This window comes from Neophocaena asiaeorientalis, unplaced genomic scaffold (genome assembly GCF_003031525.2).
Source record: "Neophocaena asiaeorientalis asiaeorientalis breed wild unplaced genomic scaffold, Neophocaena_asiaeorientalis_V1.1 scaffold221, whole genome shotgun sequence".
In the NCBI taxonomy this organism is placed as follows: domain Eukaryota; kingdom Metazoa; phylum Chordata; class Mammalia; order Artiodactyla; family Phocoenidae; genus Neophocaena; species Neophocaena asiaeorientalis.
The window spans coordinates 1,351,043-1,365,424 of NW_020173766.1; the positions used below are offsets into that span (position 1 = coordinate 1,351,043).

The 14,382-nt window shown below is 48.6% G+C and overlaps 1 protein-coding gene across 1 annotated transcript; it reads right to left on the reverse strand.

Annotated features, from left to right (window-relative positions):
- Positions 1-632: 632 nt before the first annotated feature.
- On the reverse strand, positions 633-13,258 carry ELP6 (elongator acetyltransferase complex subunit 6). The gene is given in 7 exon segments (XM_024751496.1): positions 633-2,148; positions 3,657-3,803; positions 5,379-5,580; positions 6,975-7,093; positions 9,945-10,015; positions 11,016-11,094; positions 12,749-13,258. Coding segments are annotated over 7 exon segments (1,257 nt in total). The 3' UTR covers positions 633-2,019.
- Between the last annotated feature and the right edge of the window lie 1,124 nt (positions 13,259-14,382).

A 14,382-nucleotide genomic window follows, 5' to 3' on the forward strand; every position in this document is an offset into this window, starting at 1 on the left:
AACAAATTAAATAAATAAAATAAAACAGAATATTTCAAAGAATAAAAAATAAGGTTGACACCAGATTTTAACTGATAAATAATTAAGGGTGAGGAATGGACTCTATACATATGGGAAAACAGAGAAAATCATATCCTAGTCATTAACTCAATGTTGGTGGAAGAAACTTATAGAGCACTGTTAACTGGCGCCATCATCCTGAAGAACAACTTGATGACATGGGAGGGTCAGTCCATGCTTTCATTCAGAAATTCCACTTCAGGGAGTAGGCTCTAAAAATGTTATCATTCCTCACCCATTGCAGGCCTCCTCCCTGCTTTATCTAGAGCACTTATCATGGTCTAACTCTATGTCTCTTAATTCTCAATTCTGTTGACTGTCTCTGTCTCCTCTACTAGAACATCCACTCTTCAAGGGCAGGGACCTATTTTGTCACTGTCATACTCTCAGAAGGTGCTCAGTATTTGTTGAATGAATGAATGTTCTAAAGAAACAAATACTTACCCCCATCCCCAAACAGGTATAGATGTAAAGTTCATAACAGCATAATTTATAATTATAAAAATCAGAACCCGGCATGCCCAGAGAATACCTCAGCAAATTAGAATATAATGACACCAAAAAATGCCAAGTAGCCATTAAACATTAAAAATTTAATGAAAACATTTATAAATCAAGTGAAGAAATATAATAGCATATCATGCAAAAAATGTTTTGTGGTGCCTTACCCATTCAGAACTGCAGCTCATGGGAAGCTGTATAAATACCAACGTATTAATAAAAGAATCACTGGATTCTTTCATGACTACTTTCTTTTAAGTTACACTCAATTTTAAAATATTCTATCAAGTCTGCAGTATTTTGAGAAGAAAAGCAGCTACTGTTTCAATGGGAAAACTAACACAATAGTTAGTATGACTTGAGGAGCGGGGTGATAAATTGTTCCCTTTTGCAAAGACTAAAAAACGTTTTAAAAAAGTTAAAATTAAACAATGGATATGAAACTTCCTTAGTCCCTGCAAAGCAGTGTTATTTTCCCATTTTATTTATTTTTAAAATCAGATTCTTTGTGGTATAATGTACATACAATAAAATGTACCCATTCTAAGAGAATACTCAGAGGTGACCTTGACTGAAGGGCTGAGTGTGGCAAGTGGCATCTACCGGATGCTGGGGAAGAGCTCACCGCCTTCAGTCTTCACAGGTGAGGGAGGCACTGGCTCTTCCCCAAGGTCCTAGCCTACCTGGCAGCAAGAACATTCCTTCCCCCCCCCTCACCAAGGCCATGCACACCTGTGCCCTACATGGGGCCTTGTGTGGCCAAGGCCAGGGTGCCGGGCCCGCGATGGCTTGGTCTCCTTAGCATATGGGCCAGGTGCTCAGCTACAACAGAAACAAGGAGAGCCAACTTGTGAACTGGGCAGGAGCCTGCCTCTGGTTTCCATGAGGGTCAGTCAGCAAGCGTGGACTTCAGTCAGGCCTCCGTTACTGGCAGCAGGCTCTACAGCTTTGAGCGTGCTTCCAAACCTCTCGAAGCCTATTTCCTGACTGGACTGAAGAAGAAAATACTTTTTCAGGATGTAGGTGAAAATTAAATGAGACAATCCACAGGAAATCATGAGGTGGGAACTCACTTTGTGCCAGCCACGAATATCCTGGTTGTCACTTTGGACACCTGCCATCCAGGACTGCCTCCACACCCATCCTGGCTCTGAAAGGCACCACAACCAAAAATGGGCAGTTGGGGCTAAAGTGTGTTTACGAGGAAGGCTCCAGGACCCATTTCACCCAGTTCAACATGCAGCATCTCAGCTGAGGCAGGGCTGCAGCTTCTTCATGTGTTTTCTAAACAGGGCCCGGGGGAACAAAGGCAAACCATCACAGCACCATTCCACCATCCCTGGGTCACAGTGGAACTGCCAGTCCACAACAAAGGTGTAAAGATCCATTTCTGCTCAGTTGCTTTACCTTTCACAACTAAAAATAGTCCAAGGTAGCTTCAGCTGCCCCTAAATCAGGTCACAGAACAGCAGGAGACATTCCTTTGGCAAAAAAGGACACATTCTTGTCCTGTATCTTGTACTGGTAAGTGAGGCTCCGATCTCGCTGGGCTGTGGGCTCTGATGGTCTCCTCCACAGGATCCTCAGCTAAGTGACAAAGAGAAGAGTGAAAGAGGAAAGGCATCCTCAAATACCTGCTCCATTGTGAACCCTTCCTGCCTCATCGGTGACCTTCAGTTGAGGTCATGCACCATGCAGTAATGGGACCGACTTCCAAAACAAAGCTTATTACCAGACACCTAAAAATAAATGTTTCCCCTCCATTACAATAGTAATATTTGCTCATTACAGAAAACATGAGAGACAAAGAAAAGTAAAAGGTAGAAAAAAAACCATCCAGAGAGGAACCATTAAAATATTTTTGTGCATTTCCCTTTGGTCTTTTCTATGTGCACGGTTTTGTACTTTTTGGCTAGATGAATTTTGAAAATCAACACAACAGAATGTGTACACTCAATTCCGAGGCTCAGGAAGACTGGACATTTGTCTCTAGTGACTAGAAAGCTCTGGGGGGCTGACTGGCTTCAGAGCCATAAGCTGCCGGCGGAAGCTTCTCCTCAGGCTATGCCTGGGGCGCACCACCAGCACAGCATCTCTGGGCCTGTGCTTTGTTTTTGACACCCGACTCTGAACGACTCTGGGCCAAAACGCCCACCCACCCTTAAAGGGTCAAAAGTGGTCAACATGAAGTTAACCTGGAAGAGGTGGTAAAGGCTTTGGGGTGATACCAAAAGAGAAGTTTCAGAAGGCAGAGAACCACGGCAGCCCCTGGGCATGGGGAGAACCTGACCTCCCTCCCAGGGCAGGACTCAGCTTCCACCTAAGTACTCCAAACATCCCAGGCAGAGGCAGCAGTGGGGGCAGCAACGCCAGCCAGCGGAATGGCCTCCCCAAGTCTCTATTTTATTATATTTTTATTAAAAAAATTTTTTTTGGCTGTGTTGGGTCTTCATTGTTGCATGCAGGCTTTCTCTAGTTGCAGCGAGCAGGGCTACTCTAGTTGCGGTGCGCGGGCTTCTCATTGCGGTGGCTTCTCTTATTGCGGAGCACAGGCTCTAGGTGCACAGGCTTCAGTGGTTCTGGCACATGGGCTCAGTAGTTGTGGCTCGCGGGCTCTATAGAGCACAGGCTCAGTAGTTGTGGCACAAGGGCTTAGTTGCTCCGCGGCCTGTGGAATCTTCCCGGACCAGGGCTCAAACCCATGTCCCCTGCACTGGCAGGCAGATTCTTAACCACTGCGCCACCAGGGAAGTCCCAAGTCTCTATTTTAAAAGGAACGGTGTTGGCCTGAATATACAAAGCCTGCTGTGGTCCTGCAGAGGAATTCCGCTGTTTACAGCCTTCCCCTGTAGACAGCCATCTTCTCTTTAGGAGCTCCCCTTTGGCTGCAAATGGACTACCATGGAAAACCTGCCTTGGTGCACGGGGCCAAGCACCACCTGGGGCGGACTCTGACCTGCATTCACATGCTTCTGAGGCTTCCCTTCCACCTGAGGGCACACCCCAACCAGACCACCCCACAGCCAGACACTATCCCACGGGCAGCCTAGACTCGGGAAGCGAGCAGCTCCCAGTGAGCCCCAGTCCCTGCGCACCTGCCCATGCACGTCCTTGCAGAAGCCGGTGGCCAGGCCTTCAGCCCGCAGTATCAGGTGGCTCTGGTGACCAAGGCCATTCAGCAGGATGTCATTCTCCTCGTCCTCGGCATCTCCACTGTCATGCACAAGGGCCACTACATTTCCCTGCAACAGAGACCATGATGGAGACCGATGGGAAGGGACGCCAGGACCAGGGTGTGCTGGGCTCTCAGAGCCTCCACTGCCCTGCATCCCTCTCACAGATCAGCCTCCCAGCTGTAGCATCCGCTTTGTGGGAAGCACCCGTGCCTGGACTCCAGGACCATAACTGCAATCATCTGCTGGATAGTCTCACCAGCACATCCAACCTGTATTTCCAGCTCAATTCATCCACAAGCAAGGAATAGTGTCCAACTGTTAAAAAGAATAAAGCAGATCTGTGTGTTCTGTTTTGGGGCAATGGAGAGCAAAACATACTGTGTGTTAGTAAAGGGAAAGAAGTGCCAAACCGTGTGAATGGTAGGTTACCAATAATGTGAAGAAAAATGCAGGGAAACAAGTGTACATACAAACGTGTTCATGACTGCATAGACTCTCTGGAAGGATATACAACGGAGGAAAAGAGACAGTTACTTTTGGCTAAAATAGCCTTTATACTGTTTATATCTTCTTTTTTTCTTTACTGAACTATTCCCAAGTTTTACTTTTTCAACTAAAAGAAGTATTTTTACAAAAAGAGGTTGGTAGTGGGCCACAGAGCAGGCTGAGCTGCAGCAGCTGACTCTGACTGCTTCACTCTCTCCACAAGCCCCAGTGAACTGTGTCCTCCAAGCCCCATACATTTCCTCCTCCTTCCCTTCTCTCCCCATCACCCTGGCACTTGGCCCTGTGACTGTAGCCAGGACGGCCTCAGAAGGTTCCCTGACCCCAGCTTCCAGGCAGGACCTTACACGCAGGAGGTGAGCAACATGCACTGCTGGATCCACACACCCCTGGCCAACCCATTTACCCCCTCCCCACTGCTCTGCACCCAGCCTGGCCCTGTGGGCCACACGCTGAGCTGCAGTGCTACAAGTTTCCCCTCACTTAACTCTTGAAGTCTGGTTCCTGGGAGATGGGCACCACAGCTGTTCCTATTTTGTTAAAATCTCTAGTATGGCAGAATTTCTATTTTTGCCTCACCACTTGACAATGAAGGTTACACCCTATCCCTGTATTGCACCTCACAATTTTCATATTGGTTTTTTGGGGGTTTTTTTGGCTGCACCTTGCAGCATGCAGGATCTTAGTTCCCCGACCAGGGATCGAACCCGTGCCCCTGCAGTGGAAGCACAGAGTTTTAACCACTGGACTGCCAGGGAGGTCCCTTCACCTCACAATTTTTTTTTTTTCACCTCACAATTTTTAAAGCAGTTTTACACCCATTATCTCAGCCAACCTTCAAAACACACTCAGAGCGATATGACAGCGCGTGGCAGAGCGGGGACAGCCTCAGTACCGCAAATGACCAGCCCCGTTAAAGACAGTGCCGGGCACCCTTTTAGTTTTCAGGGCCTTATTTTTCATCAATGGCAGGTAGTGGAGAGCAAGGTGCGTTGACTGAAAGGTTCCTGGGCCTGCCAGGGTAAAGCCAAAGCCCCAAGCAATTAAACAGAAAAGATCACTGCACACAAGTGAGGCCTGGGCCTGTCGGCCCGTACGGGTCACAGGCAGGAGCACAGGGAGCAGGCCCGTGATTACCTTCCATTCCCGGCACACGGTGGCTCTGCAGTAGTGGATGAAGTCCAGCACCGCCACTGCCCCCACGCCCAGGCTTAGCAGCACACTGAGGTCGTCCACCAGCAGCACCGGGCACCTCCAGGCAGCCTCCCCACTGTCCATGGGCTTCAGGGCCTCCTGTACAAACTCATACAGCGGCTGCAGGTTCCCAGAGTTGGCCTCCCTGGGACACAGGGCAAAAGTTACCAGAGAGTTCACGTGCTCCACAAGTGCTTATGAGACTGCGCAGCACCCCAGGAAAGGGTTGGGGGAGGGAAGGAACTGGATTCCAGTCCTTGGCACCAAGGGGCTCAGGATCTGGCTGGAAAGAAAAGGCACGCGTGCACACGTGAGTACATTTACTTTAGTTCAAATATTCCCTGAGGCCTACTAGGTACAAAGCACTGTGCTAAAAACTGGCGGACACAGAAATAAACAGCCCCCGAGGCTCATACAGCCTCTCAATCCAAGAACATAAGGCATCTGAAAGACTCATTGAGACTGGGCAGGAGAGGCCTTCCCAGGAGGTCACAATTGGGTATGAAAGTTAAGCAACGGTTCAGGTGTCCTGGGGGTTAGGGCAGCAGTCTAAGGGCTACCGGTGTGCTCGTGTGCGTACCAGGTCCAACCTGTTTCTGACACACATGGCCCTGCTACCTCCATCTCCCCAGTGACTACAGCAGTTGTCTCCCAGCAATAGCTCGGGGCCCGGGTCCCAGGCACTAGCCCCACTGCCCCACACTCCAGGGCTGAGCCCCACTGACAGCAGGGACAACAGTGCCCTATAACCTGGGCTCAGGTGTAAACCAGGCCCACGCATTCAGACAAAGACACCCAGGTTCAGAGATGCAAAGGGCTGTGCCCCAGGCCACACACACAGAGTCAGGACACGTGGCCTTCTGACTCCACACTGAGCCCGGCCACTGTGTAAGGCTGAGTCTGAGGGAGGGCAGAGCGGGAAGAGGTCCCGTACAGACTCCCTGGGGTGGAGGAAGCACAGCAGCCAGGTGCGGCATCTGCTACGTCTGTGACTGATGCTCATGAAAGACAAGAAGCAGGAACACCAACCTGCAGGCAACAAACTTTCTTAAAGGGCCAACAGTAACTATTTTAGGCTTGTGGGTCATACGGTCCCTGTCTCAACTCTCACCTCTGCTGCTGTAGTGCCAGACAGCCAGGGACAATACGCGAACAAACAAGTGTGGCTATTCCAACAAAACTTTATTTACCAAACCAGGTAGCTGGACCATGGCCCGTAGTTTGCTGACCCCGTATCAAGCCAATAACAGAACAGAGGTGTGTGCTAGGGCTCTGAGCCAGGGTTGGAAAAACCAGCAAAGCACACTGCTCTGCCACATGTCCAGCAAATAATGCTTTCTATCGCTTCAGGGACAGCCACGCACCCTCTGGCCCACGGTCAGAGCCAAGGACCTTCCGATAATGCTGTGACACCAGGGAGGTATCTGACTCCTAAAGCCAGCTCTGCCCTCCCATACACTGAGGAGAAGGAATCACACAGCAACCCTGGGCTGGGCCTACTGCCAGGTGTGCTCTGGGCTGGGTCGTGGGCTGACTGACCTGAGGAACTGCAGGGGGTGTGGCTCCTCCTGAGGCCGAAAGAAGACGTCCACGGCAGACTTGAGACCCTCAAGGAACACGAGCTGCCCGCATTCCCGCGCTGTGGTCAGGCTGACACCCTACACCCGATGGAGAGGGGAATGAGTTCCTGCACCTTGCACGGGACCCATCAGAGAGGCTAGACTCCAGCTCACGAGAGGGCTCCAGACACGTTCTGAACCCTGCAGACGTGTGCCTGTCCACCCTCCGGAGGAGCCCATGTCTTGCATCCCCTGGGTGTTCCCAACACACAATCCCCGTTCTGCTTTCAGATGTGCATTTACATTTACCTGTCACATTTTTTTTAATATACTTTCTTTTGCTTATATATTTATTTTTATGATTACCCAGTACTGGTTTTTAATTTATAATAGTAATATAAAGTTTCTTTTTTAAGGGCATGTAGTTACAAAATTTTAAAAACAGTAAGTGGGGTGGTGGTGGTGGGATGAATTGGAAGATTGGAATTGACACGTATACACTAATATGTATAAAATAGATAACTTGGGCTTCCCTGGTGGCGCAGTGGTTGGGAGTCCGCCTGCCGATGCAGGGGACACGGGTTTGTGCCCCGATCCAGGAGGATCCCACATGCCGTGGAGCGGCTAGGCCCGTGAGCCATGGCCGCTGAGCCTGCGCGTCCGGAGCCTGTGCTCCACAATGGGAGAGGCCACAACAGTGAGAGGCCCGTGTACTGCTAAAAAAAAAAAAAAGATAACTAGTAAGAACCTGCTGTATAAAAAATAAATAAAATTCAAATATTCAAAAATAAAATACAGTAAGTAAATAATAACAGTAAAGACGGTGGCAGGATGACATTCTCTGCTGAAACTACTCAACTCTGCCCTCGTAGAGCAAGAGCAGCCATAGATCATTTACGATCAAATGGGGCTGGCTGTGTTCTAATAAAACTTTATCTACAAAAAACAGGGGGTGCAGGCTGTGGTTGGTCAACCCCTGCTCTAGACCAGCACTTCTTAAATATAGGTCTTCATGAAACACGCAATTAAGAATCTCTTGAGATACCTGATTAAAATGCAGACCCGAGCCCCACTCCAGATCTCCAGAACCAGAAGCCTTGGGGGCAGGGCCCAAGAATGTGCATTTCAACAAACACCCAGAGATGGTGACACCATCTAAATGTGCAACCCATCGTTCTGTCTGTGCAGAAACAGGTGACATGGAACTCCTCAGACTCATCATGCCCCTAGACCAGGCCTCAATCACTCATTCATACACCAGAGTTCACTATATGTAACACCATCAGCAACTGTAGCCACCCTGGCAGAGAGATCATCACCTTTGCTCTCACTCATTACCATTCGCCTGATGTAAGAACAATAATACACCAAGAGGATTGAAGCTCACGCTCTAGTACTTTGCACACCCAGCGCTGTGCATGTCATTCCTGCCGTGTTGATGATTCCAAGGTAACAGAAAAAGCAGCCAAACTGGATATGAGAATACACAACTTTCTCATCTATAAAAACTGATGTTAGGGCCACAGACATGCCTCACAGACCTGGAATGCAATACATGTTCGTGACATGACAGTGCTACCTGAGCTCATGATCTGACCTCTGACACAGGAACTTCTCCCTTCCCTGCAAAGGATGAGAAAGAGCTTACCCATCTCTCACTCTCTCATTGTTTTCTCCCCATCAGAGAAGAGGCAGTGATGTGGCCCAATAGTATGACGGACACTTCAAAGATCACTGCTGATGGGTGGCCTGGTTCTCTCCCTCTCTGAGGCTGACCTAATCAAAACAAACAGCAAAAACACACTACAAGGGACTTCCCTGGTGGTGCAGTGGTTAAGAATCTGCCTGCCAATGCAGGGGACACAGGTTAGAGCCCTGGTCCGGGAAGATCCCACGTGCCGCAGAGCAACTAAGCCCGTGCACCACAACTACTGAGCCTGCGTGCCACAACTACTGAAACCCGCGCACCTAGAGCCCATGCTCTGCAACAGAAAGAAGCCACCGCAATGAGAAGCCCGCGCGCTGCAACGAAGAGTAGCACTTGCTCGCCGCAACTAGAGAAAGCCCATGCACAGCAACAAAAACCCAACGCAGCCAAAAAATAAATTAAATTAAAAAAAAAAATCCTAGCAGGACTTTAAAAAAACAAACAAAATAACACACTACAATAACAACCCAGTAAATTCACCAGGTCACAGGTCACAAGTAATGGGCCAAGCCAGGCCAGGAGGTTCATCAGCCTCTGGGCCATCTTATTCTTGCTTGGCTGCATCTAATGAGATGCCGCAACCAAGATGAGGTAAGGGGCACATGATAAAAGCGCCTGCCTCTCCCCACATTTGGGTCCTAAGCCCTAGACTTAGGGAGACACAGTGGAAGGCACTCAACTTGGCAGCAGACCAAGCTGTGATCTCTCACTCACTAGGAACAAGATTAAAGCTCACACTGAGAAGGAGAAAACCTTAACTGGTCCAGACTCAACAGAGAAGGGTTTGATTAATTAACAACAGATCTGGGACTTGCCTCGTGGGGCAGTGGATAAAACCCCGTGCTCCCAATGCAGGGGGCCCGGGTTCGATCCCTGGTCAGGGAACTAGATCCCACATGCTTGCCGCAACTAAGGGTTCACATGCCACAACTAAGGAGCCCGCCTGCCGAAACTAAGACCCAGTGCAACCAAATAAATAAATAAATATTTTTAAAAAACACACACCAGATCTGGTTCTACAAACTTTATAAATTAACAAAACACGTAGAGATGCTGCCTTAGCCCTTCAGAGAAGGGGTTCAGGATTCCATGATTTCCTTAGTCCCTCCCTTGCTAAATTCTCCACAACCCAAACAGGGAAGCCCAGCCTCCACAACTCAAACAGGGAAGCCCAGCATACTCACACATGCCTGGCACACACACTCACTCAGGGATCCCATCATGGAGTTCTAAAATATTTACCAGCTTCTGTCCCACGATATTGTAGTGACTGAAGGACTGGATGAGTGCCACAAAGCAGACTTTACAATTAGCTGGAAAATAAAATAAAATAAACTGATTTTTAATAAAGTCTCTACTTACAATCAGTCTCGTATACGTCATACCTCTGGAAACAAAAGCAATGAGGCAGATCTAGAGAACCGAGGCCTTGCAACCTGACATACCCAATTTGAGTCTAAGATGTACTTTTTTTCGTATTTAATAATTATACCTTATTTCATTGATTCTGAGATGTACTTCCTCTGTGAGAGGTATTACTAGGAATCTCAATTTGTTCCACTGAAAATAAATAGTGGTTTTTAAAAAATTATATTTTTCTAATTGCTTGTTGGTGTACAGAAATACAATGGATTTTTTAAACTAGTCTTATACCCAAGAGGAGACAAGAGGAGCACAAAGAAGCTCTAGCTACCTTATGAACATAATTAATTCTAATAATTTATCTGTAGATTCTCTTGGTCTTTATATGCTGACAATAACATCATCTGGAAAGGAAGATAACTTTCAAAGCTGTAAATTATTACAATTAAGATTGCCAAAGGTCTACCGTGTTTCCTGGCCTGGCTCAGTGGGGACTCAAGGAGAATCAATAAGTCTTTTTTTCATTTGGCTGTTTTCTTCTTCTAATCAATTTCTGTGTGTGAATTGCAGTGGCCATGCTGTTTTCTTCCCTGTGTTCTTTAGGAAGCATCTACTGCCAGGGCAAAGTGTTAATGGGTCAAGTGCCTAGAGACTTCAAAATAGACAAGGACCAAGGAGCAACTAAATGAGAAGGCCACACAAGGACCTCAGGGAGGCAGTGCCTATGCACGAGATGTGGAGAAGTGGAAGGCGGGACTGGATACAGGGAGCACATGCCACTCTCTGGCAGAGTAGGAGATGGAACCAGATGGTCCAGTAATCAGTTACCTGATAAACAGACATCTGGCTGCCCGAACACCAAAGCCCTCGCTAGTTAATACGATTCCTATTGCTTCCTGAATCAGGCTTTTTTTTTTTTTGCCTTGGGTTTTCTTTTTCTACAGTCCATACCTTTGAGATAGAAGGAGAGAAAGTGGTGCACAAGGAAACTGCCATCTGTCTTGGCATCACAGAGTAGAGTCAGTTTCCCCTGAAAGTTAAGAAGAACACAAAAAGATGAATTAGACTCCCAGGAAAGAGGTCAGCTGAGTGTCAAAATCTAGTCGGTTGTGTCCACCCCTAAATTTCTACACCTGGAGACTCTGCATGTGTGTGTGTGTGTGTGTGTGTGTGTGTGTGTGTATTTAACCACAAAAAGAAGAAAATAAGTCAAAATTATGGAAAAATCAATAATTAAAATGATTGGTATTAAGTCACTCGTTATGGGCAAGCATATCTCAACCTCATAATTCCCAAGGCAATAAAGAACAAAATCCCTTCTTTTCCTCAACAGTCTTGGAGGGAATTAAATCCTGAACAAAGGAAGCTTTCATCATGGAATCCAACAAAAATCACTGACTGCCAAGATTTTAAGGGGTCTTCTAAAAAGTCATCTGATCCAGCTTCCTCCCTATTTCTAATCCTGCTTCCAATTCTGTCCCCTAAATAGGGGAGAGTGAAGAAGCAGCTGTTGACAGAGACTTCCAGTATCAAAGTCCTCCTCCCAAAGGCCCTGGAAACTGCTTCAGGCAGAGCTCTGATCGTGGAGAGCCCTGGAAAGACCTCTAACAATGGTCTCTGCAGGGCCTGGCTGCCCTGCTCCAGCCACCCCTAGCTCCTTCTCAGTGGCAGGGAAGGTCGTCTCTGTGCTGTTGTGATTTTTTTTACTTATAAACTATGAAAGATCACACTAGCAGAACTTGAGGGTTAACCCTAGCGCCATCTGTCATTTCCTGGCGCCCACTTCTATCCTCCATTCCCTGTGGCCCTGGGCTTGGACTTTGGAGGTGCTAGTAGTAACTGGCAAGGTAACCAGCGCCATCTGGAGGCTTGGGCAGAGAAGAACTGCTGGGCAATTAAGATGCACAAGTATCCACTGAATACTATTTGCCAGGCATTAGGGAGTCATAAAAAGGCTTTACACACTTGGTGTCTTGTCTTTCTGGAAGAGCTTACCATTTCATTGTCTTCAGAAAGACAACAGCTATGAAATAAGTCAGGTATATTCCTAGGGGAGGTAACCCTTGGGCGAAAGCGTGGAAATTTTCGAAATGCCCTAGAGTGTGAGAAGGAGGGAGAAGAAAACAAGAGTAGCGAGCCTGTGGTGCCAAAGGTGGACTCCTACAATCCAACGTTGGCTGAGAGCAGCTTCAAAGAGCACTATTCGAGAACACGAGGAGGAAGAGGAGGAGCAGCAGCATTCACTGCGACCTGCCGAGCGCTCCCGAGCCAGAGGGAGGCTCAGGGTGGTTAAGAAGCTGGTCCCACGTGATGGGTGGAGAGTCGAACTCTCCTCTCTTCTCCTCTCAGGCAGCCTCTTTTGGGGCGCCGGAACTCCCACCACACTGAACACGCACAGGGCTCGTCCGGTACATGTCTGTGAACTTAAGCCAATCCAAACGTCGGACATGCTTCCTATGGACTTTCAAGGGCACGCACGACCTTTGAGAAGGCGCCAGATGCCCACCTCCCACAAGCCCAAATGTCCAGGCCAGCCCCGGGCGGGCCCTCTTTGGACTACAACTCCCAGGCGCTCCGCGGTCCCCGGACGTCGCGTTATTTCTCACGGGTCCGCGTGCGCTTCCCGTACGGTCTTCCGCCACGCTCCCAGGACGCGCCCGCTTCCCGACCGTGCAATCTCTTACCTGCTCCGCCTGGTCAGGGGTGGTGTTGAGAAGGTTATTGAGTTCCGGGAACATTCCGAGCAACGGGAACGAACACCCTAGACAGGAAGATGGGGCTGCCGCGGAGACAGCGGAAGCTGAAAAGCAAAACCCATGCCACAAGACCGCGCGGAAGGAGCGCGCACGCGCAACGCCGCTTCTAGGCGCCGGCCGCAGCCAATCAGGCGGGCGCCTTGACCCGGGCCGCACCCAGCGCACGCGCGGGGATGCGCATCCGGCCGGGGGACCGGGGCGCTAGGAGGTGGGGCTCCTTACTTGCGGGTCCTCAGCAGGGGCTTCCCCCCACCGAGGCCCCAGGAGACCGGTCTCTTCCTCCTTACCTTGACTGCTCTCTCTCCCCGGCCCGGGGCCTCCGGACAGTACGGCCTGTCGAGCTCCTGCGGCGTGCCCAACACTGCTAGGAGCTCGAGCTGTATCGGCGACCCAGACTGGCGAAGATGCCCTCCCTCGCGCAGAGCAGAAAACAAACATAATGAACACGGAATGATATATTGAAACGTTCTGTGGAAAAATGAAAAAGCAGGATAAGGGAGTAACGATGGAGTGGGGGTAGGTTTCGGAATTAAAGAGGTTGTCAACGTAGGGTCACTGACTAAGTGTGGTTGAAACACGCTCTGCAAGCTCTTCCCCGGGGCTTTTGCACTAACTGTTTCCCCTTCCTCTACTGCTCTTTTCCTAGATACTCAACCGTTCAAAAAATCCCCCACTTCTTTCAGATCTTTGCTCAGATGTCACTTTATCACCGAGGTGTTTCGTAAGCATCCTATTTAAATCGCAACAGCCCCTTCCCCAGCACCTCTTATCCTTTCCCCCGCTTTTATTTTTTTTCCATACCATTTATATCTAGTATACCATCTATAGTTTTCTTTTAGCCCAATCAACCTCACATCCCCAGGGATAAACGTGTAATTTGAAGAAGTCAAGTTTATTTGAGCATTACAGTGAGGGAGATAGCAAACAAGTGGAGCCCACGGGCCTATCAACAAGCACAGGAGAAAGTTGTATGAGGATCTGGGTTCAGGGGAAATTTAAATGAAGCAGTGTTTTGATGGGTTCACATCAGAGCACAGCTGTCTAAAGAAAAAGTCAAAATGTGGCCTGTACTGCAAAGTAGCCCAGGGTTTCCATGGAAATGAGAAGAATAAGATAGATGTGGGCGTTCCCTGGTGGCGCAGTGGTTGAGAATCCGCCTTCCAATGCAGGGGACACGGGTTCGAGCCCTGGTTCAGCAAAGGTCCCACATGCCTCGGAGCAACTAAGACGGTGCACCACAACTACTGAGCCTGCGCTCTAGGGCCTGCGAACCAAAACTACTGAAACCTGTGTGCCTAGAGCCCATGCTCCACAACAAGAGAAACCACTGCAGTGAGAAGCCTGTGCATGGCAACAAAGACCCAATGCAGCCAAAAATAAAATATAAATAAATAAATAAATAAATTTATTTAAAAAAAAATAGATAGATGTGGAATGTAGTCACTTATCTGAAGCTCTGCATCTAGGCTGGAAATGGAGGCTCCTGTCTCTATGTGTCAAAATCACTTAGATCCTCCAGCCAAGAGTGGATGTTTCACGATTACTGCTATGTGAGAAAGAGG